The following is a 26,329-nucleotide window of genomic DNA, read 5'->3' on the forward strand; positions in this document are numbered from 1 at the left end:
CACACACACACACACACACACACACCCAGGAACTGTGAACTGTGGTGCTCCAACACACACACACACACACACACACTTGGAAAACACTGTATGTATCTCTTAGCTTGGGTTTGGTAAGCTTTGAACTGATCTTCTTCCCAAAAGTAGCAGATACTGCTTTGCATTGCCTAGGGCTGTGGCCAGGCCTCGCCAGGAGGGCCTGCACTGCCAGGAGCTCCTAACCACCTGCTAAGGCCAAGAAAAGGTTGAAATGCATTTTCCATCTGTCCTTAACCCGTGATGAACACTTTAGCTACCATAACACTCTCTGCTCCAAAGAGAAATTTCCTCTGTGGAGACTCATTTGGAGAGATGTTAACAGAAGCCCAAGTGAGCGGGGATGCTAATGGTAGATGTGGGGGGAAACGCTGCGTCAGTAAGGTACCCGAATATGGTGGAAAGCTTACATTTTTGTCGGGCGTCTGTTCTTTCTGTGGTTAAGCAGTGAGAGGTAGTTAAGGTAGGAGAGATTCCACTGCCTCCAGGACCTGAGCAGCATTGATGAGAATATTTGAGACAGGAACACTCCAAAGTCAATGTAAGACAAATCATGAAAAAGATCGGCATCAGCAATAGTTAAGCTGACAAGACAGAAGACTTTAGGCAGCTGAGCTCGAGGTAGGTGTCTATTGATGAAGAGGGCACAGTGTCCTTCCTTCCTAGCAGTAGCAGCCCCACTCCCTCCTGAGGAAGTGACTGCCACCAAATAAAGGATTCTGCCTGAAGCTTCACCCCACTGTGGGGGAAAGGGGGCCTGGGGCACTTCGGGACTCACTAGATTTGCACGGCCTCAGTCTCGAGTCTGTTCTTTTATTAAAGGCCCATGTTCAGGTAACTCTCGGTGGGCAGTAATGACCTTGCTTGTGAAGTATCACTGTCGAATAGCTGGCCTCTGAAGTTGTCTGAGTAGATCGCCTCCTGCTGAAGTCTCAGTTGAGTGCAGGTCCTTGCCCATAGAAGTTATGACACTGGTAGAAACCAGGATTTTGAGGCCTGTGGGCAAAGGGGTCCACTAATTTTCCTTTCGGTCAGTGATTTAGGGGGTTTTCTTGCAAGCATTCCAGTTGCAAAATAGCTCCTAGGTGGTGCGTGATGCTTTTTATTTTACTTTTATTCAGAGGCAACATGGATAAAGAAGACAACACTGAAGACAAGTTAGATGGCCTGCAGAAGCAAGTGGTGAGTCACGTGCTGTGTTGGTAATCCACACGATCTGCAGTGTTGAGAAACTCCCCATCTTGGGAGTGAGCTCGGGGCGCTTGATTGCAGTCCTGCAATTGCATTGCATTTTGCCCAGCATTTTAGTGTAGTTTATCAACATACAGACTGCATTGCACTTTTATTCTAGTGAAAGTTTTGATTTTAATATAACTGTAGATTTTAGATGCATTACAAGATACAATACAGAGTGATCCCGTGTACCTTTTATCCAGTTTCCCCCCATGGGAACATCTTGCAAAACTGAAGTACAGTATCACAACCAGGATGCTGACGTTGTTAGAGTCAAGATATAGGACGTTTCTGTGACCACAGAGATCCGTCGTGTTGCCCTTTCTAGCCATAGCCCCTTCCCTCCTGCCTTTACCTCCTTTGTAATTGGTGGCAACCACTAACCTGTTCTCCATGTCTGTAATTTATTATTTTAAGATTATTTCTTAAGATACGAACTAAGAATTTAAGAATATATATATTATTAAATGGAATCATAACAATAAGGGGCCCTTGGGGATTAGCTTTTGTTGTTCAGTGTAATTCCCTGTAGACTGCTGCAGGTTGTTTTTTGTAACAGTAATGCCGTCCTTTTCGTTGCTGTGTAGCAGTCCTTGGTGTGGATGTCCGGGTTTGTTTTACCATTCATCCACGTGCAGGATACATGCGTTGTCTCCAGTTTTTGACTATTACAAATACCTCTATAAACATTTGCGTACAGATTTTGCGTGACTATACATTGCCGTTTCTGTGGGATAAATGTCCATAAGTACAGTTGCTGGGTGATAAGGTTACTACATGTTTAGTTTTTTTTTTTTTAAACTGCCAAGCTGTTTGCAGTGTGGCCATACCCCTTCACATTGCCCCCAGCCCCGTAGGAGCGGTCCACTTTCTCCTCATCTTTTGTTAGCTTTTGGTGTTGTCACCACTGTAATTGAACCATTCTGATAGGTGTATAGTGATACCTAGTTGTAGTTTTAATTTACATTTCCCTAATAGCTAATGATGTTTAACATCTTTTTATAGGTTTAATTGCCATATGTAAGCCTCTTCAGTGAAATGTTTCTTCATGTCTTTTGCCCATTTTCTAATTGCGTTGTTTGTTTCTTTGTTTTCCTATTGGTATTTGAGAGTTCTTTATATATTCCAGATACCAGTCTTCTGTCAGATAGGTGGTTGGCAAGTATTTTCTCCCACCTATAGTTTGTCTTTTTATCCTATTCACATTGTCTTTCACAGAATAACAGTTTTTAATTTTGAGGAAGTTCAGCTTACCAGTTTTTCTTTTTATGGGTCGTGCTTTTGGTTTTAAGTGTAAGAATTCTGCCTATCTGTGGATCTCAAAGGTTTTCTTCTATGTTTTCTACTAAAAGTTTCTTAGCTTAACAAGTAAGTCTGTAGTCCATGTTAAGTTAGTTTTCATATAAATAGAATTAGATTCAGGTTCTTTTTTTAACCTGTTGCTGTCCAATTGCTCTAGAACCATTTGTTTTAAAGAGCTATCTTTTCTACATTGCATTGCTTTTGCATCTTTGTCAAAATATCAGTTGAGCGTATTTGTGTGGATCTATTTCTGGGTTCTCGATTCTGTTCCATTGTTCTATTTGTCTACTTCTCTGCCAATAGCATGTAGTATCAATTATTGTAGCTATATCATAAATCTTAAAATTGGATAGACTGATTTCTCCCACTTCTTTTTCAAAATTGTTTCGGCTTTTCTTGTTCCTTTGCCTTTCCATGTAAATTTTAGAATACTCTTATCTATATCTACAAAAGTTCTTGCTGGGATCTTGCTAGGAATTGCATTAAACCCATATATCACTTTGAGGAGAATTGACCTTTTACTATATTGAATCTTACTATATATCTCTCCATTGATTTCGATCTCTGATTTCTTTCATCACTATCTTATAGTTTTTCAGAGAACAGTTTCTGTACATGTTTGTAGATTTACATCGAGATACTTCATTTCCTTTGGTGTGATTGTAAATGGGATATTTATGTTTATCTCGTATCCTGCAAACTTGGTCAACACAGTTTCAATTTAAGGTGTTTTGTGATTTTCTACGTCAACAATCCTGTCATCTGCGAATGGGGGTAGTGTTATTTTTTCTTTTCTGATCTGTATGCCTGTATTTCTCTTTCTTGCCATATTACACTTGTCTGAAACTTCTGGGACTGTGTTGAATGAATGCTGAGAGCAGACATTCTTGCCTTGTTCCTGATACTAGGAGGAAGACATTTAGTCTTTCATCGTTAAGTATAATGCTAGGTCTAGGTTTTTTGGAGGTGATCTTTATCGAATATGAGGCATTCCCCTGTATCCCTAGTTTTCTGAGAATTTTTATCATGAATAGATGTTGAATTTTGTGAAATGCATTTTTTGCACTGATTAATATGATCATGTGATTTTTCTTATTTAGCTCTTAATATGGTAGATTACATTGATTGATTTTCAAATATTGAATCAGCTTTGCATCCCTGGATAAACTGGGATAAATGCCACTCAGTCATGGTGCATATGATTCTTATTGTTAAATTCTACTTGCTAATATTTTGTTAAGGATTTTTGCATCTATATTCATGAGAGATACTGGTCTATGGTTGTCTTTCAGTACTATCTTTATCTGCTTTTGATATCAGGGTAATGTTAGCTTTATAAGTGAATTGGATGTTACCTCCAACTGTTTTCTAATAGAGGTTATCTATAATTGGTATTAATTTTTTTTAATGTTTTGTAGAATTCTCCCATGAAACCATCCTGGAGATTCCTTTTTGAGGGAGTTTTAAAATTATGAATCCAACTGTCTATTTTATATTGAATAACTTGTAACAGTTAGTGTTTTTTAAGGAATTTGGTCTATTTCATCTAGGTTGTCAAATTTGTGTGTTGTTCATTGTATTTCCTTATCCTTTTGAATTGTAGTGCTGTTCCCTCTTTCATTCCTGATACTGGTAATTTGTGTTTTCTCTTTTTTTTTATCTGTCTTACTAGAGATTTATCTACTTTATCTTCTTAAATAATCAGCTTTTTGTTTCAGCTCTTTGTCTTCTCTTTTAAATTTCATTGATTTTGGGGCGCCTGGTGACAGTTGGTTGATCATCTGCCTTCAGCTTGGGTCATGACCCCAGGGTCCTGGGATAGGGCCCCATGTCAGGCTCCCTGCTCAGCAGGGAGCCTGCTTCTCCCTCTCCCTCTGCCCCTCCCCCATGCTCATGCTCTCTCATGCTCTCTCTCTCAAATAAATAAAATCTTAAAAAAATAAATAAATTTCATTGATTTGTCTTCTTTATTACTCCCTTCCTTCTGCTTGCCCTGGTTTTATGTTCCTTTTCTTTTTCTAGATTTTTGGAGTGGAGCTTAAATTACCATTTTGAGACTTTCCTGCTTATTTAATGTATGCATTCAGTGCTATAAATTTCCCTCTCAACATTACTTTAACTATGTCCCACAAATTTTGCTATGTTGTATTTTCATTTTCATTCAATTTAATGTATTTTTTAAAAATTTCTCTTGAGACTTCCTCTTTGATCAATGGATCATTAGACATGTATTATTTAGTTTCCAAGTGTTTGGAGATTTTCCTATTTTCTGTTTTTTACTTCTAGTTTGATTCTATTGTGTTCAGAGAACAAACTATTATTTCAGTTGTTTTAAATTTGTTAAGGTTTGTTTTATGGCCCAGGACATGGTCTGTCTTGGTGTATGTTCCATGGGCACTTGAAAAACAATGTGTATTATGCTGTTGTTGGGTGCACTTATGTTGACATAATTGCATAAATGTCAGTTAGATCATGTTGTTTGATAGTGTTGAGTTCTTCTGTATCCTTGCTGCTTTTCTGTCTGGTTGTTTCATTAGTTGCTGAGAGAGGAGTATTGAAGTCTCCAATATAATTATCAATTTGTCTGTTTCTCCTTTCATTTGTATCCGTTTTTGCTTCACATATTTTGCAGCCCTCTTGTTTGGTGCGTACATATTTTGGTTTGTCTTCTTAGGTAGATTGACTCTGCTATCATTATGTAACGTCCATCTCTACCTCTGATAGTTGGCTCTGCTCTGAAGTGTATTTTATCTGACATTAATATAGCTACTCCTGATTTCCTTTGATTAATGTTTGCATCTTACAACTTTTTCCATTCTTTTACTTTCAGCCTACTTTTATTGTTATACTTGAAGTGAGTTTCCTATAGACAACATAGAGTTGGGTCATACTTTTTAATGCATTATTCCAATCTCTGTCATTGAGTTGGTATATTCAGCCCTTAATACTTAATGTAATTATTCAGACAGTAAGACTTCAGTCCAATATTTTATTTTATTATTTTCTCCTATTTTTGATTCTCTCTTTTCTTTTTTCTGACTTTCTCTGGGTTACTTGAACACTTTTATGATTGCTTTTTTATTTATCTCTATTATCTGTTATCTATATTGGTTTTTTAACAGCTTTTTGATGGCCCTTCTAGATATTTTATTATATATACACAAAGTATCACAGATGCTGGTATGATCATTCACCAGTTCAACCTTGCTACTAGTTTTGTTTCTTTACCCTCCCCCCATTTTCAATATAGTGATCTTAAGTATTTCTTCCACATACATTTAGAACCATATCAGACAATGTTACAACTTGTGCTGCAACTGTCAGTATAATTTAGAAAATTGAAGAGGAGAAAGAAGAGTCTGTGGTATTTAGTTGTATTTTGTTTACTGGATTCCTTCTTCTTTATGGTGTTCCAAGGTTTCTTCTTTCCATTTAGAGAAATTCCTTTAGCCATTCTTTTAGGGTAGGTCCAGTTGACATTTCTCTTAGCTTTTCTTTGCGAATGAGAATTCCTTTAGCCACTCTTTTAGGGTAGGTCCAGTTGACATTTCTCTTAGCTTTTCTTTGAGAATGTCTTAATATCCCCTTCATTCCTGAAGAATATTTGCACTGGATATAGGACTCTGGGATGACAGTTCTTTTCTTTCAGCTCTTGAAAAATGTGCCACTTTCTTCTGGCCTCTGTGGTTTCTGGTGAGAAAGTTGCTGTCATTCAAGTTGTTTTTCCCCTATAGGTAAGGCATCATTTCTCTCTTGCTGCTTTCAGGATTTTTTTCTTTGTCTTTAGTTTTCAGAAGTATAACCATGATTTTTTGTGTATGGATTTCTTTGACTTCATCCTTTTTGGGATTTTCTCCACTTCTTGAATCTGTAGGTTTAAAATGTCTTTTGCCAAATTTGGAGAGTTTTCAGCTATTGTTTCTTCAAGCCCTTTCTGTTCTCCCTTCCTCTGATGATATGAACATTAGAACTTCTGTTACAGGGACGCCTGGATGGCTCGGTCAGTTAAACATCTGCCTTCGGCTCAGGTTATGATCCCAGGGTCCTGGGATTGAGCCTTACATCAGGCTCCCTGCTCAGCGGGAAGCCTGCTTCTCCCTCTCCCTCTGTGTGCTCACTTTCTCTCTCTCTCTCTCTAATAAATAAATAAATAAATCTTTTTAAAAAAAAAAAAGAACTTCTGATACAGTCCCACAGGTCCCTAATGCCCTATTTTTTTTTTAAATCTATTTTTCTGTTTTTCACATCGAGTACTTTATATTTTTGTGTCTTTGAGTTCCCTGCTTTTTTTCTTTTTCTCCTGCATTCTGCTATTGAGACTGTCCATTGAGATTGAGTTGTTGTTTGTTTTGTTTTGCTTTTTAGGGTTCTTTTTTGTGTATTTTTCAAATCTAAAATTTCTTTTTGGTTCTTCTTTGGATCTTTGTTTCTTTGCAGAGATTTTGTTTTTTCATTTGTGGCGAGCATGTTCAGAATCGCTCATTTGATGACTGCTTTAAATTCTTATGTCAAATTCTAAGATTTCTGTCATCTCGGTGGTAGCATTTATTCTTTCTCATTCAGTTTGAGATCTTCCTGTTTCTTGGTATGATATGATAAGATTTTTCACTGAAATCTGGACATTTTGGTATTATATTGTAAGACTCAGGATCTTATTTAAAAGTTCTGTTTTAGCTGACTACCTCTGACTCCTCTCTTGAAGGGAGCGGCGTAGGGGACGGGTACGACCTTGTTGCTACCAGGTAGGAATAGAAGTTCGCGTTCCCAGCCAACCCCCAATGAAACCTGAGGGGGATGTTTCTTACTATTGCTGGACAGGAGTGGAAGTCCAGCTCTGCCCATGGTCTTTGCTAATACCGTGGGTGGGTGGGGATGGGGACCTCATTACTCCTTCTCACAGATGAAAGTCCCAGCTCCCTACTTGGCTTTTTGACATCACCCCAAGAGGGGCAGGAGGTGCCCTATTACCACCTGGTGAAGGTGGAAGCCAAGATTCTCTGCCTGGCCTTTGCTGGCATGGATGTGTTGAGCCAGTTTTTTATGTTCTTGGGCTGGAGGATAGTGGGTATTGTCTTAACATTTTGTATATTCCTAACCTGCTTTTTTCCTGGTCCTTTGCTGAAGAGAGCAGGCTTTTCTTGGGGCTTTTTTTTTTTTTTTTTTTTGTCTGTACCCTTTGGCATTTCCAGGTAGCCAGCTTCTTTCCCTCCAAATATATAAGGTCAAAAAGAAAACCGTGGAACTCACCACTGACATTCCTTGGGTCCCAAAGTCCCTAGTTGGTTTGCCTTCTCTCACCTTTCAGAGTTTTTTATGTTTGTTTCATATATAATGTCCAGGGGTTTTAATAGTGCTTAGAGTGAGGAATAGGGAAACATGCATTTTCCCAGAAGCAGAAGTCTGCATTGCATTTTACAGATGAGTTTCTGGGGCTTTGCATAAGCAGACTGAAACCTTACCAGGGCCCCAGCACCATTTGACCACACATGTTCTCTGGCTTTGAGTTATAGAGCAAATGAATCTGGTAGGATTTCATGGATTCTGAATCCCAGAGCTTACTGTGCAGTTGTCCCCAACTGAGTCCATTGCCAGGATATTCTCTCATCTTCTCTTCATCACCACCCAAAAGTTATCAGTTCTTTTCTTTTGGTTCTAGTTGGGAGAATGTGTGGTATTTACTTTGGCTCCCATCAGCTCTGATTCCTATAACAGTAACAATGACATCACTTCCCCAAAGTAGGAAATAATAATCAAAGATATGTTTCCATATCTCCCCACGGTTTGAGAAGCAGTGGATTGAAGCAGATCAGCATGAAACCTCTGACCCTGACCTAAAGGAAGTTGGGTTCTGATGTCAACAGTTGAAGTCCAGGTTCTGCCATTCTGGTCCCTAGCTTATCCTGTTACTCCTTTTGTCTGGAATTTGGGATGTGTCATTCCATAGAAGCAGTTCAAGTACCAGAGAAATGCAAGTCATACCTTATACTTAATGGAACTTTACTTTTTCCAAAGCACTTTTTCCATTTGTTGCCATCAGTCCTCACCTCCGCTGAGTACAGTAAGCACTTCTGATGTTCCTGCCCTCATTGGAGGGCTGCGGACCCTTCGGCCCGGGAGCTTTAAAGGACTTGGCGCCATTCCCACTGCTACCAGGATAGAGTTCAGACTAGATATTTTCTAGATATTCTTGTATTATGTTCTCTAATCAAGTGTTGTTTTCACAGCCTGTAAAGTAGAGAGGATTTTAGCTGCACACGTGTGCTGCTTCTATGGAAAGGCGGCCACAGCCGGCCCGGCTCTGAAAGCTGTTTGCCGTCAGGTTTATACACTTAGCTGATCCGTGTTTGATCTTGGAGAGATCTGGGCACCAAAGGGGTTGTGGCAGAATTGTAAAGTAACTGAAGTTTCCATACAGTAGGGTTAAACTCCTCTGGAACTACATTTTATTCACTTATGAAATTAATGCCTGTATTATTTATTTTGCTTTTGAAATCCCTAAAACCTGGGCTGTAGAATATAATCAAAAGCAGATAGAATGGGGTGTGGCTTCTCCCAGATTTTGAGGTGGACAGATTATAAATAGATTAAGCTTGACATCTGGTCCATGTGCTAAAATAACAGATGTAGAGGAACAGCCAACATCTGAACCCAGTCTGCTGTCCCACCCCTGCTTCCCTCCCATCCCATACCTCCTGCCCCAACCCCAAAGACACTGGTTGGGTATTTCCTTCTCCCAGTTCTGTTCACAGGCAGATCAACAGGCAGGGCTAAAGATGCCCAGAGAGCCTGTATCGTCTGTAACTAGGACTTCCTCTGAATTAAACACACTTGGGCACAGACAGGGGACGGTTAGTCTGTTAGATTGGCACAATCCCAGTATTGCAAGGAGCCCTAACACATGTCTGAGTGGTCTCTGAATGTTCTATCCCCTCTGCAGCCTTGCCATCAGGGGTCATTCCAGGTAGGTTTAGGTAATTCCGGGAGTCCATGGGAAGAAGAAAAAAAAAATGTGCTGGCTTCCAAGGAAACTCCTTATACTGTCCCAGAAATCTGACTCCTGGTTGGTTCCCTGGATTCTGTTTAGTTTTCTTCTGGTGCTGCAAAGAACAAAACTGTTCTTTCTCTCTTCTCTGATAGGATTTTAAATTCTTGAGGCCAGCTAGCTACCTTCATGTCTTTAAATGTCTCTTCAGGTGAAGGGCCCCTAGTCCCTCTGCCTTTCTTTATATTGCATCATCTCCAGACCCTCGCTGTTCTGGTGCCTTCCAGAGCACGCTATAGCTATTGTCCTCTTAAAATGTGTGGGTCGGAGAATCAGAATGTCAGAGTAGAGGGGACATTTGAGATGATCTAGTTTACTCCCTTCCCCCACACTCTCTCTGTTTTAATACCAATAGAACTTTGATTGGTGAACAGTTACAGATTTCACATGCAGCTGGAGTCCGTGAATATGCAGAGACTTCCTACAGCAGTTAGTCAGAAAGTTTACTTGTGTTTGGAATGGTCTGGAACCTCGAATTGTAAACAGAATCTCTCTGCATCAAACGTCATATGATATAGGGAGAGTAACAGCTCTTGTAACTGAGATAGTGGTAAGTGGTGGCCCACTAATACAGTCACGTCTTCTAATCAGCGTGTCCTGTCCTTGCCTGCAGCTGGGCCTGCTACAGGTGCTCTCTGAAACAGAAGGTCTGTACGTGGAGGATGAAGTCATAGCCAGAGTGAGCTTGGGAAAGCTCTCGTGAGAAACTTAATGCCTAAAATGGCCCAAATCCCGTTGTAAGAAAAATTCAGTTAGGAAGTGAACAATTACTCTATTCTTACAAGTTCAGAGTTTGAGGGTTCTCTAAACTCCAATAGTAATATTTGAATGTGGAGTACTTCCAAGCTAACAAAGCATGTTTCCCCTCCAGTTAGGTGTTACTCTTATCCCATTCTAGAGAGGGGAAGCTGAATTAGTTTTCCTCAGCTTCAAAAAAAAGTCCTATTGGCTAGAGGACACAAGAGCTGTCTCCCCTACTCAATCTTTTTCTACACCCTGCTGTCTTTCCCTAATAAAATCCTTGAGTTACGTTAATGACATTTGATGTGTATCTACTTTCTACATGAAGTTTATGCGAGAGTAGAATGCTTGGTTTTTTTCCTGCAAAATGAAAGCCACAGTGGGATCTTTTTAAATCTGCCTCTGTGCATCCTGTTACCTCTCACAGAGAGCTCTTAACTTCTCCTGGCCAACTCCTCTTTGTGTCCTTCAATAGGAAGCTCAAAAGTCACCTCGTGGATGTCTTTCCCCCTCTTTGATTTGGGTCTGCCAGAGTTGGTGACTCTGTCTTATTTTCCCACTGTGTTTAGGAGCACTAATCACACAGCACGGCCAGTATTTTTCAGCATGTCTCTCATGACCACCAGACTGGGCTCTGGAAAGACAAGGGTTCCATTTTTTCCTGGCACTCAGGGAATACTTGTTTGCTCAATATAAGAGGACAGCTCCTTGCCTGTTGTGTTGATCCTAGGGTTTCGTTAGAGCACAGAAGAAATTCCTTGGGTCTGCAGATCTCACTGGGTCTGTGCTGCTGCCACCACCACCTTCATCAAGACCAAGTAGGGCAGGCAGCCAGGTCCGAAGGGGCCGGCCACAAACAAGGGAGCCTGCACCTTCTGTTTTCAGTAACTAGGAGTCTGTGCATGCCACTACCCCAGTGGAGAAGTGACGTGTTTGGACTTAGTTAATGAACACTGCTCTGGATTCGGCGTCCTGTGTCTTCCACCTGCCGGAGGCAGTACTGCCCAGTGGTTAGAGCTCCTCCTCTGAAGTCAGATCTTCTGGGTTTTTTGTTTTGTTTTGTTTTTTTAATTTATTTATTTTGATGTAGTGTTCCATGATTCATTGTTTGCGTATAACACCCGGTGCTCCATGCAGTACGTGCCCTCCTTGATACCTGTCACCAGGCTAACCCATCCCCCTACCCCCGTCCCCTCTAGAACCCTCAGATCTTCTAGGTTTTAATTCCACCTTCACCACTTAATAACTATGTATGATCTTAGGTGAGACGATCATCCTCCCCATTCCAGTTTCCTCCTGTCAAAACGGAATAATGAATAAATGATGAGTAAGTGGAAACAGCATCGAAAGCACTCAGTGTAGTATCTGGCGGCTCGCTGACCCAGGTCCCAGGAGACCTTTGTGGTTGCTGTTGCTGTCCCCTGCATCCTAAAGCCTGCCTTACAGCACGCCACGCAGGTGAAAGATGGGACCGGGGAGGGGCTACGTGATAGTTGGGACTGTGCATTAGCATTCCTGTAGTCCCCACCACCATTTATGAGGTGTTTGCTTCAGGCCAGCATTTGGTTAAACACTCGACATAATCGACTCATTTGTGCCCCACAATCACCCTATAAAGTATTATGACCTCCGTTTTGCAAATGAAGAAATGAGCTTGAGAGATGAAACAGCTTGCCCACGGCCAAAGAGCCGCGGACCTGTCAGACTGCAAACCGCTGCACGCTCCAGATGGGGAAATCGCACAGTATAACCAGTTTCCTTTGTGTTGTTTGTTGTTGTTGTTGTGTTTTCAGTTTCCTTTGTTTTGCGGTTCTTGTGGTCAGCACTCTCTGGACCCTTCACATTGAAATGACAGATTCACACCTCCTCTAAGATGAATACTTCTTTCATATCGCTTCACAGTCTGAGAGAGCAGATGTTGAAATACTAAACGTTAAACTGTGTACTTCAGACGCAGGGCTTTCCGTGTGCTTCCTGTGACCCCAGCCTGCCTCTGCAGCTGCACGTAACACGTGCACTTTGCATCAGTTATTAGCTAAGGTTATGACATCTTTTCCACTTGGGCTGTTGATGAGCCGAGTCCTCTCCATTCTGTCATTTCCAGAGAGAGGAGGTGCCTCCGAGAGAGGGCAGGATATACAGAAAGGCACTTGCCGTACTCGTGTTGTTACTAACTATGCACCAACAGAAACTTCCCCAGAAGGGAAACCTGCAGGTCATGCATGTCTGCCTCACGCGAAGCTGGGAGTCACCGTGTGGCTCTGGGGTGTGGGGACGCCCGAGTTAGCCACCCATCAGCGTCATGAGCATGGTAGCTCTGGCACCTGACTCCTACGTTTTGTAGGCTCTAGGATGTTTCTCAGCCTGGAAGTGTCTGTAATTACAAGTTTCCGCATTCAAAGGATCTTTGTGGATGTTGTGAGGATACTCAAAAATATTCTTGCGGGCAGGAAAGGATACAGGGCGTGGTTGGTAGTTTTTTGCTTATGTTGTAACCACCCAAGTAGTGGGGGAGGATGAGGTGGCATATTTAAGTCCCACTCCAAAATGGCACAGTAGATGAGCCTGAGGTTGCCATCTCTTCACTTAGATGGCAAGAAACCGTTTGGGCCAAGGAAGAGAGATTGAACTGGTGTTCTCCAATTCTAAATATGTTTCACTCTCCAAAACAAAGCTTCAACCCAGACTCTCGTTTTGCCCTTTTTTGGATGGTTGAAGTGGTTGAAAGTGTAGGCTGTCATCAGACTACGGTGTTTGAAACCCAGCTGTATGACCTTGAGCAAGTTACAGAACCTCTCCAGGGCTTGTTTTCTGCATCTGTAAAATGAGGAGAGTCATAGTTTTACCTCATGAAGCAGTTCTGAGAACTAAAGGAGATTAGCCACGTAAAGGGTTTCACACGGTCCTCTGTGATGTTAGCTATTACCACTATTTTGTAAGAGAGAAAATGTGCCCCTGCTCTCTGCCTTTTCACAGTTTTCTTTTTCAGCCTTTTCCATCGTATTAGGGACCTAAGAGAATGGTTAGAATTTTGACTATTGCCAATCATAGGTGTCACTCCGTTCCTACTGAATCTAGATCCCTGGTCTGCTGGTCTGTGCTGTGTGCACTCTTCCAGGAGGCAGCAAACGTTTCCTGTAAAGGACCAGATAGTGAATCTGTTGCATATTCTTCTCCCTCTCCCATTTCCCCTTTTCTTCTTCCCCTTCCTCTTCTTTTTCTTCTTCCCTTCAAAGGTGTAAAAACTCTTCTTAGCTTGAGGGCCACACAAAAACAGTCTGCAGACCACAGATTGCTGACCTTTATTCTGATCTGACCCTCCCTCACATGGCCAAAGTCTCCAGTCCTGGGGTTATTCTCTTCTGTCATTGAGGTCAAAAGATGCTAATCAAAAAGACAGTAAGTTTTCATGTTAAAAATGGGGTCCAGTTGAAAAATAGCACTCTCTCTTCTCCCACCCCCAAACTCTCCCACACACCATATATAAAGAACTTCCAGAGTTCCCTTCTGAGACCAAGAAAGGGTTTGTAAAGGAATCCATTAGAGCCAGTTTGACAAACGCTCCAACTTGGATAAGCTCTGTGCCTGTGAAATTACTCCAGATTCACTTGGAGCCTCAGTTGTGATTTTAATTTTAAATTCCTGGGGGTTTTGCGCCATCAGGTCTCATGTCTGGAGCAGTCACATTTTAGGACAAGAGCATCTGTTGCTGTGAAGTAAGCTAACCGTAATGAACATGAACATCATACTTATTCCACAGCAAAAAAGAAAAAAAGAAAGAAACCAAAATGCAGGCACAACCTTTGTGAAATGACAGTATTAAATTGCAAGAGATGATGGTAACGCAAATATTTAAATTCACAACTAAAATAGTGCTTGTAAAATGTAATTGCCAGGGAGAGCATGCCAGCTCATCGTTCTTTCAGCTAATTCTCTGCAGACAGAATCATTGTACAGTCCTAGTTAAAAATGCTTATTTTAAATAAACTGCTTTCTGATTCTTTTAAAACTGCACAAGTAAGCTTTATTGACTGGGGACGATTAGGTCTTTGAGGTGTCCATGGGCAGGAGAGATCTCCTGCTGTATGGGGGCTGTCTGAGCTGGTTTGTCTTGGGCTGCAGCTTTACTGATGGCATGGCTTCCTTTCTCCCTAGGAGAGTTCCCGTGATGGAGGTGATGGCATTTTTGGCGAAAAGAAGGATGACAGCCAGGCAGGTGAGACTGTGTCCTTCTGAAGGCAAAGAAAAGTAAGGTCCCAGTTTGTAGTTATCCTGGAGTTCACATGTAATAAAAATGTGCTTTTTTAAGGAGGCTTTTTTAAAAAGCTCAGTTGACCTTCATCAGACTCTCTTGGAGTCACACATGGAGCTTGAATGGGGCTCTGGCAAGCTTCCGCCACCTGTCGTTGGAATTCAGAAGTGAGATTAGTGATATCTGAGGTCAGGATGGAGTCAGGGAGAGGAAAAGGAATTGTGGTTTCATTGATTTATTATTTATTTAATTCATTTGGTGGGAGAAACGTTAGGGAGGGTTGGTTTGATGTGGTTTGTTTTTTTTTGCTTAGTTTTTTCTGAATTCGAACTTAACAAAGTCTTTGGCAGTTGGAAGACCCAGCTACACAGAAGCCCATAGTTGTATATGGAGAAGGCCACAGACGGCCTGCTCGTTCCCATGCCTTAGAGCAAGGTCCCTGAATCTGTTCTGCCCCCGTGGACAGACATATTTGTATGTGAGAGATGACAGAGCCAACCACAACCGAAAGCTGTTTCTAAAGCAGAATTGCAACCCTTCCAGCTCTGCCTAGCTCCTGAGCCAATTGATCAGGTCCTTGAATCAGCTGTGTTCTTATTTAAACAAAACAACAAAAATAGCCACCTTTGTTTTGATTCTGTTTGTAAATACTAATATCCTCACTGATGTTTGAAGCCCAGGATGGCTCCGACCCAGACAAATCACCCTGGCCAGTTTCATCTGCTCTCACGGCTCGCCTCAGACGTCTGGTCACTGTGTACCAGCGCTGTAACCGCAAAGAACTCTGCCGACCGGAAATCCTGGGACCGGGTAACCAAGGATACTGGGTCCAGGAAGAGATGTTCAGGAGAACCTCAGAAATGGATCTCATCAACAAGGAAGCTCAAAAGAGGTAAAAGTCAGTGACCCAAAGGGCATATGGAGCTGCCGACGAGTAAAGGTGACAAGGGAATGCTGATAGCTAGAGACCAAGTGCATTTAATGTTCTCATTGTGAAGTTAGGCGGTCTCCAGAATTAATTCAGTCCAGCCTCCAGGGATGGTATTGTCATGCTGGCTGGGGAGTTGACGAGATCTAGGAAACCCTTTTGTTCACAATTCCCAGACTTCTGTGACTTTCCAACTTGACCCTCTTCCTTAAGTTGGACCCCAATCCCTGGAAGTGTGATTTAAAATTAGCATATATCAGACCATGTTCTTCTACCAGTCCTTATCAAGCCTTTGAGAACAGGAAGTACTATAAAATGCCAGCCCAGAAGGAGGGGGATAAATTATCAGGAGCTACTTGCCCATCTGAGAGTTACACCAAAAACGGCTACAGAAGGCCAGCACAGGCTAGGAATGATGCCACCAGAAGAAATCAACAAAGCTGTAGTTCTTTGAATCTTTCTATCCACCCTTCTGATGTAACATCCAGTGAAGTAAAAGAATACCAAATAGAAAAAATAGCAAATCCACTTCTGTGTACACCTTCTGACTTTATGAAATTTGGTAATTCAGGGAAAATAGGTCTCCCATCTTTCACAACTCCAAAGAGAAGAACTCGAGCCCTTTTTCCCTGCTTCTCACTCCTCCACTGAGCCCTTCACCCTACTCCTGGCCTAACTCCTTTATGAGGCTGTCCTCATATTGAGGCCATAAAGACTATGGGCAGGGTATAATAATCCAACCACCTTCCATCATTATCTTAACCCTACAGGATGTAGAGGCTGGAGAACCTTAGTGTCCTAGATATGGGCTACCTGCCTAAATAAAACCTGGAAGAAAGTAAACGTGAAATAGGGGTCGGGGGAGTTGTGTGGCTGGGGGAGTCACTTCCCTTCTCTGGACCAATCTCCTCATCAGGAAAAGAAAGGGGGTGAATTTCAGGTCCCTCCAGGATTCTGATTCTGGTTGTCATACAGGGGGCAAAATCAGGAAAAATATTTAAGCATACAGAGTATTTTAAGATCCTCATCTCCCATCAGCGGAAACAAACGAGGTAATCTCTAAAATTAATGAATCAGGAGACAGCAGGTCTGCACACATGACTTAGAAATAGATAAATACCGGAAGAAAAAGTTGAGAGATTTGAAAGTGGTGGTAGGATAATAGGCTGTTTTCATTATAAGCCTCTCAGCCCAATTTAACTTAAATAAAAGTAATTAAATAGGCAAACCAGGCCCACCTGCTTTCTTGACTCCATGGACTCTCCTAGTAGGTGCTCAGTAAGTAGTTGTTGGCTTTTTTTTTTTTCTCTTAAGGGAAAACAGCTCACTCTCCCTTTCTGATTAAATCCCAAGGTGGACTAGGAGAGAGCAAGCCGACTTCTACAGAGCAGTGTCCTCCTTTGGGGTTGTTTATGATCAAGAAAAGAAAACTTTTGACTGGACACAGTTCCGCATCATTTCCCGTTTGGATAAGAAGTCGGATGAGAGCCTGGAGCACTACTTCTATAGTTTTGTGGCCATGTGCCGGAACGTCTGTCGTCTGCCCACATGGAAGGATGGTGGTGAGAAAGCTCTCTGTCCGTATGTCCCCAATGACACAGGGAAGGGGCATGTTTATTTTCAAGGTACAGAATCACTTCAGGTAATCTTGATTATAAGAGTAGAGTCTACCTGAAGAATTCAGGTAAAGACAAGTGGGTTTTTACAAATTCATGAACTGTTCATTGGGTCCACCCTCATAAAATGAAATGTCTCTCCCAAAACGATGCAATGTCAACAAAAATTGAAATTCAGATTAACATCTCACAGAGGAGAGGCTACTGTTAATTACCTTCTCCAACGTATTGTTAAGTCTCAGAGATTTATTCTGTGGTGAACTTTGCTCCCTCCTTAGATTATATCTTAGGAACTTTTAACTATTTTCCCGTGTATTGACTTGTAACTATAGAAAGTAAGTGGCTGTCTTTTAAACATGCCCTGATCCAGTAGAGACCCCTTCTGAGAAATTGCTTCCTGGTTGAGATGCTGCAGCTTCCTCCTCGTCCCTCTCCCGCCTCACACTTTGTAGATAAACTAGATGTGGCTCATCTGACTATATTGTAGAAAAGCTAAAACAAACATGGAGTCCACCCAGTGTGGGTCCTGGGCTGACAGCAGCATGCCCCCGTGTGACATGGTTAGGGTGTTTTCGTTAAAACCCGGGAGCTGGATAGATCGTAAGGAGCTGGGCCTTGCAGTCCCACTGATGAGACCTGGCCTCCAATCCTGGTTCTGCCACCTTGAGCAAGTTGGCATATCTGAGCCTCCTTCTTCACCCTTTAAACAGGGATAATGATGCTGCAGCCTAGCATTGTGAGAGCTCAGTGACACGTGTACGGTACTTCAGGTAGAGGGCACAGTACATGCTTACTGAATGAACGCTTACCTTCTAGAACCGAAGTTTTCGTGCTCCTCTTTCACCCTCACTGGGTCTGGCCTTGTTTCACAGAAACCTTCCATTCTCGTAGCTTTTCGTGGTGTCAGGGGCACACGCACCTCAGACTGTGTGCTGGGGAACCAGGGAGCTAAGCTGTTAGACCAGAGACGCAGGGGCTCAGGTGGGTGGCAGGTGTCCTGGGGCTGCCTTCAGTGATAGGCTCTGTGTTGGCCTTTCCAGGTCCCCCAGATCCCAGCATCTACGTGGAACCCATCACTGAGGAACGGGCCGCAAGAACTCTGTACCGCATCGAACTGCTGCGGAAGGTCCGAGAGCAAGTGCTGAGGTGTCCGCAGCTGCACGAGCGCCTCCAGCTCTGCAGGCCCAGCCTCTACCTCCCGGTCTGGTGGGAGTGTGGGAAGCACGATCGAGACCTGCTCCTCGGCACCGCCAAACATGGGCTGAACCGCACTGACTATTACGTCATGACCGACCCCCAGCTGTCCTTCCTGGACGCCTACAGAAACTATGCCCAACACAAGAGCACGGACACCCAGGCACCAGAAAGTCTCTGTTGCCTTTACCAGACCAACTCCAAACTGTACGAATCTCTCACATACACTCAGATGAGCAGGACTTCAGAGCCCCGTGAAAATGAGCCTGAGAATCTAGTGAAAATAGAAGGTAGAGATGATCATCCGGCTGCACCTGCGGGCAGTTTATCTGACATGACTTGTGAAAACTTTATTTCTAAAGTTCAGGATGTCATTTCCATCCCCCACGATGAACGTCTGCTGCCTGAGTCCTTGGAGGGCATGATGTATGGTAAGAAGGCCCTGAGTCGGGAGCCAGGCTCTTTTCAGGAGAGCCGCACTACCAGGACAGAACCCAGAAGGGATGCTCTGGCCGTCTCGGCCAGCGAGGACGGGAACTGGCAGCCTGGTGGCTGCGAGGCAGAAACACCTGCAGGCCCCTCTTTTATGGACAGCTTAGAAGCAGGAGTAGCTCAGTTGAACATCAAAAATGGAAAACATCTGTTGCTGTCTCTTTCGAGGGAAGGGGAGCTCTGCAGTGACACGGGGCAGAGACCTGAAAGCATTGGGCAGCTAGAAGCCAAATGCTTAGCTTCCCCTTCCTTGGATCAAGGAAATGAAAGTGGGTTTGTAGATATGTGCAATCTTAGTGTCTGTGACTCCAGAAGAAGCCTGTCATCAGATCAGCAATTAATTGATTTATTAGAAAACAAAAGTTTAGAAAGTAAATTGGTTTTGAGTCAGAACCACAGCGATGAGGAGGAGGAAGAGGAGGAGAATGAAGAGGAGAATGTGGGCGTGGCCGCAGGCCTGAGGCAGGGGCCGGAGGTTGTGCATCTAGCCGAGCCCACTGCTGATATCCTGAGGGAAAAGAGCCGAGGCTTCCATGTGGAGGAGGCCAAGAGAGGAAGCCTGGAGGCCATGAGCCAGAGCCCTGGACTGCAGGGGGCATTTCCTCAAGCAGCCTGTCTGTGTCACTGCGAGCACTCAGAGGGGTGGACGCGTGGCCTCGAGAACGAGGAGTTTGAAGTGGAGAAACCCAAGGGTTATAACCCAGACATGTACAAAAACACAACCAATAGTATCACAGTGGAGGCTGAGCCCCCTGCCCCTCCGGCAGAGCCCTCTCAGGGGAAGCACGAGCTATTAAAAGAGCCTTGGAAGGACAGTGCTGAGGGGAAGAAAGGTTTCGCTGTGTATCCAGAAGCCAGCGAGCTCAAGTCCGAAGACATGGATTTTGAGAGTAAAGATGATTATGACAGAGATGGGAACGGCCACGCTCAAGGTACAGGCTGTGGGGCCCGTGGTCTTTTGGATGAGCCCGTCCCCACATGGTGGGGAGGGGTCCTCGGCTTGGAGTCACACCTGCCCACCTTCCCTGTGGTTTAAGACCAAAGGTCACAGGCCTTGTCTGAAAGTGAGATAAGAGCTTAACTCTGATCATTCTAGAACATCGAGGATGTTATAAACAACTGTAGCACCTTTGCTGCATTAGCCGTGTGGTTTGGGCAGGGCTTCTGTGCTGCTTTCTCTGTGGTAGATGCGAGATGTGGTGTCAAGGGGAAGGAACGTGTTCTTCCACTAGGCGAAGTCCTTCAAAGCGGTTAAAGTAGAAAAGCCTGGGAATGTCAAGAACCTGCAGTTTTCTATAGGGGGGGAGTTAATTTTTCAGGAACTCCACAAAAATACAAATAAATGTGATCTTTATTAAGGTGAGAAAAGATGGTGCTGTTTATTCTTGTCATTGTCCAAACCTTGTGAGTCAATGTTGGTGCATTTGGTTTAGATTCATTTTAATAACAGGAATAAAAATAACAAAATTACAGGTAACTCCAAAATACAAATACATTTGAGCTTTTTAAAAAGGGAAGTCTTAGATAAGGCTTTAAGTTAGGAGGACTTTTTAAATGTTAAGAGTCTAAATGACTCATATATCCCCTTGAAGGGATATAAATACCTTGATTGGAGATTCTGAGCAACAAGAAATGGTTTTTAACTTTTTTACTGTTGTTTTTACTTCTTCAGACCCAAGAGGGCATTTTAGAGTGAACAAAAATCATTCTATTTATCCTTGTTATTGTCCGAAAAACCCCACAAAAGACAAAGTCCCTGTTTGTGTCTGGCCTAATGCTGGGTGAGGTACTCAGGGATGTAGACGGACACAGCCTTCTCCTTCTGCAACAGTGACTTTTATATCACAGAGGGAAAGAGGGAGGGGAGCTTAGCTAAGCTTCCTGCATGATCTAGCTTCCCTTTTATTGTAAGCTCCCTCACCTTTGATTTCAGTCATTGTGATTAGTGACTCCCTTGAGACGGGTTCCAAACTCAAGTTAAAATTTACACACTAGCTAGGATAATGACAGAGAGGCTACTGAAAGTAGTTTAATCGACTTGTAGCCCCAGCTGACCCAGGGCGAGCCCATCTCTGACCTTGTCCATCCTCAGCCTAGGCCACAAAGGATCGTTGTGTGTTAGATTAAAAAACCCACGTTGTTTTTTGAGCCTTGTTGTGGGGAAAATCACCAAATAGTCTTTGGAAGTCCAGGCAGTGAAATGAGTGCAGAGTGTAGAAGAATGTGGCTTAGAGGAGGAACATCTGTCCATCAATGCCCTGCGCAGTGTCAGCTTGCCGAGCTTCGGTGAGCGGCGCACGCACTCATGGGTGGGCCCCTTGTGCCAGCGCTTTTCAGAATGCTTTTGCAGACCTCAGAGGGGGTCCTCCACACACAGGAGACATGGAACAGGTGGGGCAGAGGGGTTGGTCTGTTTCTGCACCTGGAAGTCTGCCGTCAAGGAGCAGTAATTGGTACAGGTGTCAGGGCAGGCCCCCAGGTCTCCTGGCTCTTTGTCCGGGGTTTTCTCTCACACATCATTGCTTTTTCTTAAAACTCAAATCCAGCCTCTCTGCTTGAAACCTTTCAGTGATGCTCCCCATTGGATATAGAGTAAAATTCGAATTTTCTATCATGACCTACAGAATTCAGCATTACCTAAATGATTCTACCCTATACCCTCATCTTTGTACTTTACCCCTGGAAGTGTCTCTTTAGTTCCTCAGCACGTCCAGAGTAACCATCGTCCTCCTCTTCTTGGTGTTCTCTCCTTCGAGAAGCCCTCCCTTCCACCAGCTCTTAACTCCGTATCATGACAGCTTGTTTCTTTTTATAGCACTTGCCACTGTTTATAGTTGTATTTATTTATTTTTTTTTTTAAGATTTTATTTATTTTTTGACAGAGAGAGACAGTGAGAGAGGGAACACAAGCAGGGGGAGTGGGAGAGGGAGAAGCTGGCTTCCCACAGAGCAGGGAGCCCGATGCGGGGTCCATCCCAAGACCCTGGGGTCATGACCTGAACCGAAGGCAGATGCTTAACGACTGAGCCACCCAGGCGCCCCTCTAGTTATATTCATTTATTATTACTGTTTTCTTGACTGTCTTTCCCCCATGAAACCGTTAAGAGTCTGAGGGTCAGGGCCAAATCTGTCTTGTATATCCTTGAATCCACTGACCTAGCAAGGTCCTGTTCATGGTGAGAGGTCCCTGCAGCTCCTAGGCTTGGTGCACAGTCACAAGTGAAATCTCCACATTTCAAAGGATCGACATTCCTTGTCATTTCACAAGAAAAGAAGCTCACCACTTTTCCTGCACTGGACGTTTTGCTACCCTGTGTTCATTCCCTGTCATTCCCTCCCTTACCAGTAAGTGGGTCTTTAAAGATCCATTTCACATTGATAATAAACTTTCATCACTGAAACATAAAAGAATGAGTTGCATTTCCATTTTTTTCCATTAATGAAGTAATCTAAATGTTCTAGGTTTCTTTGCATCATTTTTGACATGAAGCAGGTCTATTTTACCTTTGTTGTAAGTTTCAGGACTTTTCATCCATCGTCATTAACATCAGCATCTTGCTGTGTTACGTTTCAAAGACTGCCTTCAAATGTATTAGTATTATAATGTTCAATTTCCTTTTGTCAGCTACACCACATTTACAAGCCTCTCGGTGCTCATTCTACTCTCAATCTTGGATACACAGGACAATCTCCTCTTTTCTTTTGTTGTTTTTGTTGGTGTGTGGATGCAGAATTATCACATGACTTGCATGGATAGCCCTAGAGAAAGGATCTGCATTTATGGCTTAACTGATAGGGTTCTTCTGGAAATAGCATGCTAATTAATGTTCAATTTCAAATAAGTTAGCACAGAATGGGCTAATTTTTTGAAAAGACAGATCAGGTGTCTTAATCATTCAGATCATTACTGTCTCCCAAGTACCGGATTAATTTTTTAAACCCTTCTTTGCAGATTACCCAGGGAAATATTCTGAAGAGGAGAGCAAAAGCTCGACATCAGGCATTGCAGGAGACCTTGGGGATGACCTGCAGGAGGTTCGGGCTCCCACCATTGCTCAGCTGCTCCAGGAGAAGACCCTCTTTTCCTTCTCTGAGTGGCCAAAGGTACTCCCCAGAGCATGCATTCTCTACCCAAAGCATTCTCAGCTTGTAGAGTATTTCTGAGTATAAGCTCAGAGAAATGTCTAATATCTTGAAAAGGTATTAGTAATGTCACATATGAACATTAAAGAAATACACACTCGACCATAAGATAAAACTGTCTTCGTATTTAAAGCACCATGGCTTTAATTTTAATTTTCATTGTCCAGACCATAGAACTTATTTTAAGACTTGTAAAGTGAGTACATCTGAGTGCTTTTTTTCTAATCAACTCCTTCTGGTTAGAAAACGTGACATTTGGTCTCTAGGGACTTTGAGAATTTGGGTAGCTTGGTGCTTACTCCTCAGAGCGTTTGGTCTTTTTTATAGGATCGCGTGATAATCAACCGCCTGGATAATATCTGCCACGTGGTGTTAAAGGGGAAGTGGCCGTCCGGCCCGCAGTACGAGCCCTCGGGCACCCTGCCCCCACCGGTGTTAAGCAGCAGTACTGGTTCTCGGGGGAGCCTCTCGGAGCCAGAAGCGACCGAACTCGGCTTCAGCAGTGGGGCGGCGTTGGTGGCCCCGATCCAGAAGGTGAGGCCCCGAGCGCCGCGTCGGCTGTGACACGAGCAGTGAACGATGCTTTGCACTTCTCAGTTGAGTCATTTCATTCAGCAAATACTTACTGAATGGATAGGGTTTTTTTCTTTTTTCTCTCTTTCCTTCTTTCTTTCTTTCTCTCTTTCTGCTTTTGGTTTTTCTCTTTTTTTTTTTTCTTTTCTTTCTGTAAAGTCACTGGTATTAATTGAAGAACTTAGATTTTATCCTGTAGGCAGCAGGGAGCTACTAAAATTTTGGAGCAGGGAAGTGCATGATGAAAGCAGGGTTTTACAGCTCGGCTGGGGTGGTGGGCAGGTTCTTGGGAGAGGAGGGTCGAGAAAGAAGAGGGCCAGAGGCTGGGAGGCCAAGTGGGGATCTGATGAAGAGATGAGGTCCTAGACCAGGTTAGTGCCAGAGTGGGTACAAACAAAGGGAAGGGGGCAGATGTTGGCAGGCATGACCTGATGACTCATAAACATACTAGGAGAGGGAGGCGTGAATGGATCAACGTGTTCCGTACTTGGAAGACCGTGAGAATGATGGCAGCTGATAGAAATTAGGGAGATCAGGGAATGGGTTTTATAAACTCAGGCTTATAACTCAACTTTAATTTGAGGTACATTGTTAGCACACTGCCTTTTTTAAATTTTTCCAATGGATTCTGATGTACATCTGAGGTTGATTCCCTGGATTACAGTCTTGCAACTCCAGGGGTACTTCCTGGACCAGCAGCGTTAGCAGCACCTGGAAACCTGTTAGGCACACAGAGTCTCAGGCCAACTGAAGTGGGACTGACATTTTAAGAAGCTATCCAGGTGAGGGCGCCTGGGTGGCTCAGTCGGTTAAGCATCTGCCTTCGGCTCAGGTCATGTCCTGGGATGGAGCCCCACATCAGGCTCCCTGCTCAGCGGGGAGCCTGCTTCTCCCTCTACCTCTGCCTGCCCATCACTCATGCTCTTCCCCTCTCTCAAATAAATAAAATCTTTTAAAAAACAAACTATCCAGGTTATTTGGTGCTAAAGTTTGAGAAGGCTTGAGTAGAAAAACGTCTAAGAATTGATTAGGAATCCTGCCAGGCCCAAGGAAGTCAGGGCTGGAGAAGGAGCTGCCGTTCAGCCACAAAAGTGGCATTCAAACCTCCATGTGTGTGTTTGCAGGAGACCTTCCTGGCTCCAGTATTCACAAAGGATGACCAGAAGCACAGACGTCCCTATGAGTTTGAGGTGGAGAGGGATGCAAAGGCCCGGAGCCTGGAACAGTTCTCTGCTACCCACGGGCACCCCCCCATCGTCCTCAATGGCTGGCACGGGGAATCCGCAATAGATCTCTCCTGCACGTCAGAGGGGTCCCCGGGAGCCACGTCTCCTTTCCCAGTGAGCGCCAGCACCCCTAAGATCGGGGCTATTGGTTCACTTCAAGGAGCTCTTGGCATGGACTTGTCTGGGATTCTGCAAGCCGGCCTGATCCATCCAGTGACGGGACAGATTGTCAATGGAAGCCTCAGAAGAGATGACGCTGCCACAAGGAGGCGGAGGGGGAGACGGAAACATGTTGAAGGAGGGATGGACCTCATCTTTTTGAAGGAGCAGACACTTCAGGCAGGAATCTTGGTGGGTATATGAGACCATTAGGTAAAAACCCTGACCTTTCCACTCTGAGTAATAAACCTTTCCTCAGACACACGATTTTTTAATCTGTGGCTCTTTTATCACTATTTCAAATGTCCTACTTAGTTTCTCTTGTTATAAGTTGCCCTCAGTCTTTTCTAGAAACAAGTTTAATCCATTACAGGCCCTTCACCTGCATGCAACCTGAAGATATGAGCCAGGGGTCTTGCCAAATACAAACAGCCCAGACCCTCCAGTGTTTCGGAAGAGCTGCTGGTGATTGAGTAAAGCAAAGCAGCAGGTTGGGTTTGTGGCAGTGGTACTCGGGGTTAGTGGGTTTTCCAGGAGCTGGGGTTCAGGAGAAGGAACAGGGGTCAGGATCCTGAATGTTGATCCTGGCTCTACGACTTGACCTTCTGGGCTACGTGGGGCATGCCCCCGTGCCTCACTGTGCTCCCCTATGAAGGGGGCCTGTAGCATCTCCCCCAGAGGGCTTCACCAGCATCACGCCAAGACGCCCGCAACCCAGAGGAGGTCATTGTAAACAACAGACAGCGTTAGAAGCTGTATGCCTGGCCGAGAGAGATCCCCTCAGACTTTGCTTCATGTGGCAAAGACAGCTGACTTCCCTTTGTGTTTTGTTTTTTCTCATTTACTGAATTTCAAGCTCCAAAACAGGAGTCACATTTCATGTTTTCTTATTTTAAAAGGAATAATAATAACCAGTATTCATTGAGTGCTTGACACGTGCCAGGCACTGTGTTCAGGTTTTAGTGTGACTGTCCTGTTTGATCTTCACAACTCTGTGAAGGCGCTGTTACTACTCCAATTTTATAGATGAGGAAACTGAGGCTAATAAGCATTGAATAATTTGCCCAAGATTATCCAGTAAAGTGGCAGGTCAGGGAACCAAACCAAAGACTTTGTTCGCTGGCACCTAAGAGCTTTATTATTAAGCTCTGTTGTTTGGTATATTTTAAAAGTTTTGTCTTCCTCTTAGACTTCCTATATAATTTGGGAGGCTGAAGTGACAGGTTCTTTCCCCTCCCAATCCTGCAAGCTTTTAAGACAGTTGTCTCATTTTTTAGAAGTGCAAAGCCATAGTTTCTCTGTAGTGATCATAGAGTATTTTTAAAAATGTATTATGCAAACATTTATTTAGCACCACATTGTACTTTGTAGACCCTGTCATAGGCATTGGGA

The 26,329-nt window shown here is 43.6% G+C and overlaps 1 protein-coding gene across 2 annotated transcripts in view; it reads left to right on the top strand.

Annotated features, from left to right (window-relative positions):
* CHD6 (chromodomain helicase DNA binding protein 6) overlaps positions 1–26,329 on the top strand; it is a 191,225-nt gene that overhangs the window by 155,309 nt on the left and 9,587 nt on the right. For both annotated transcript variants that reach the window (XM_032419783.1, XM_032419784.1), the window contains 8 exons: positions 1,158–1,218; positions 14,510–14,570; positions 15,282–15,498; positions 16,888–17,096; positions 18,191–19,768; positions 22,789–22,940; positions 23,307–23,513; positions 24,677–25,129. In XM_032419783.1, the coding sequence (XP_032275674.1) occupies positions 1,158–1,218; positions 14,510–14,570; positions 15,282–15,498; positions 16,888–17,096; positions 18,191–19,768; positions 22,789–22,940; positions 23,307–23,513; positions 24,677–25,129 (2,938 nt within the window). The remainder of the gene's footprint in view (positions 1–1,157; positions 1,219–14,509; positions 14,571–15,281; positions 15,499–16,887; positions 17,097–18,190; positions 19,769–22,788; positions 22,941–23,306; positions 23,514–24,676; positions 25,130–26,329) is intronic.

The sequence above is a fragment of the Phoca vitulina genome, unplaced genomic scaffold (assembly GCF_004348235.1).
Source record: "Phoca vitulina isolate PV1807 unplaced genomic scaffold, GSC_HSeal_1.0 scaffold22, whole genome shotgun sequence".
NCBI lineage: Eukaryota > Metazoa > Chordata > Mammalia > Carnivora > Phocidae > Phoca > Phoca vitulina.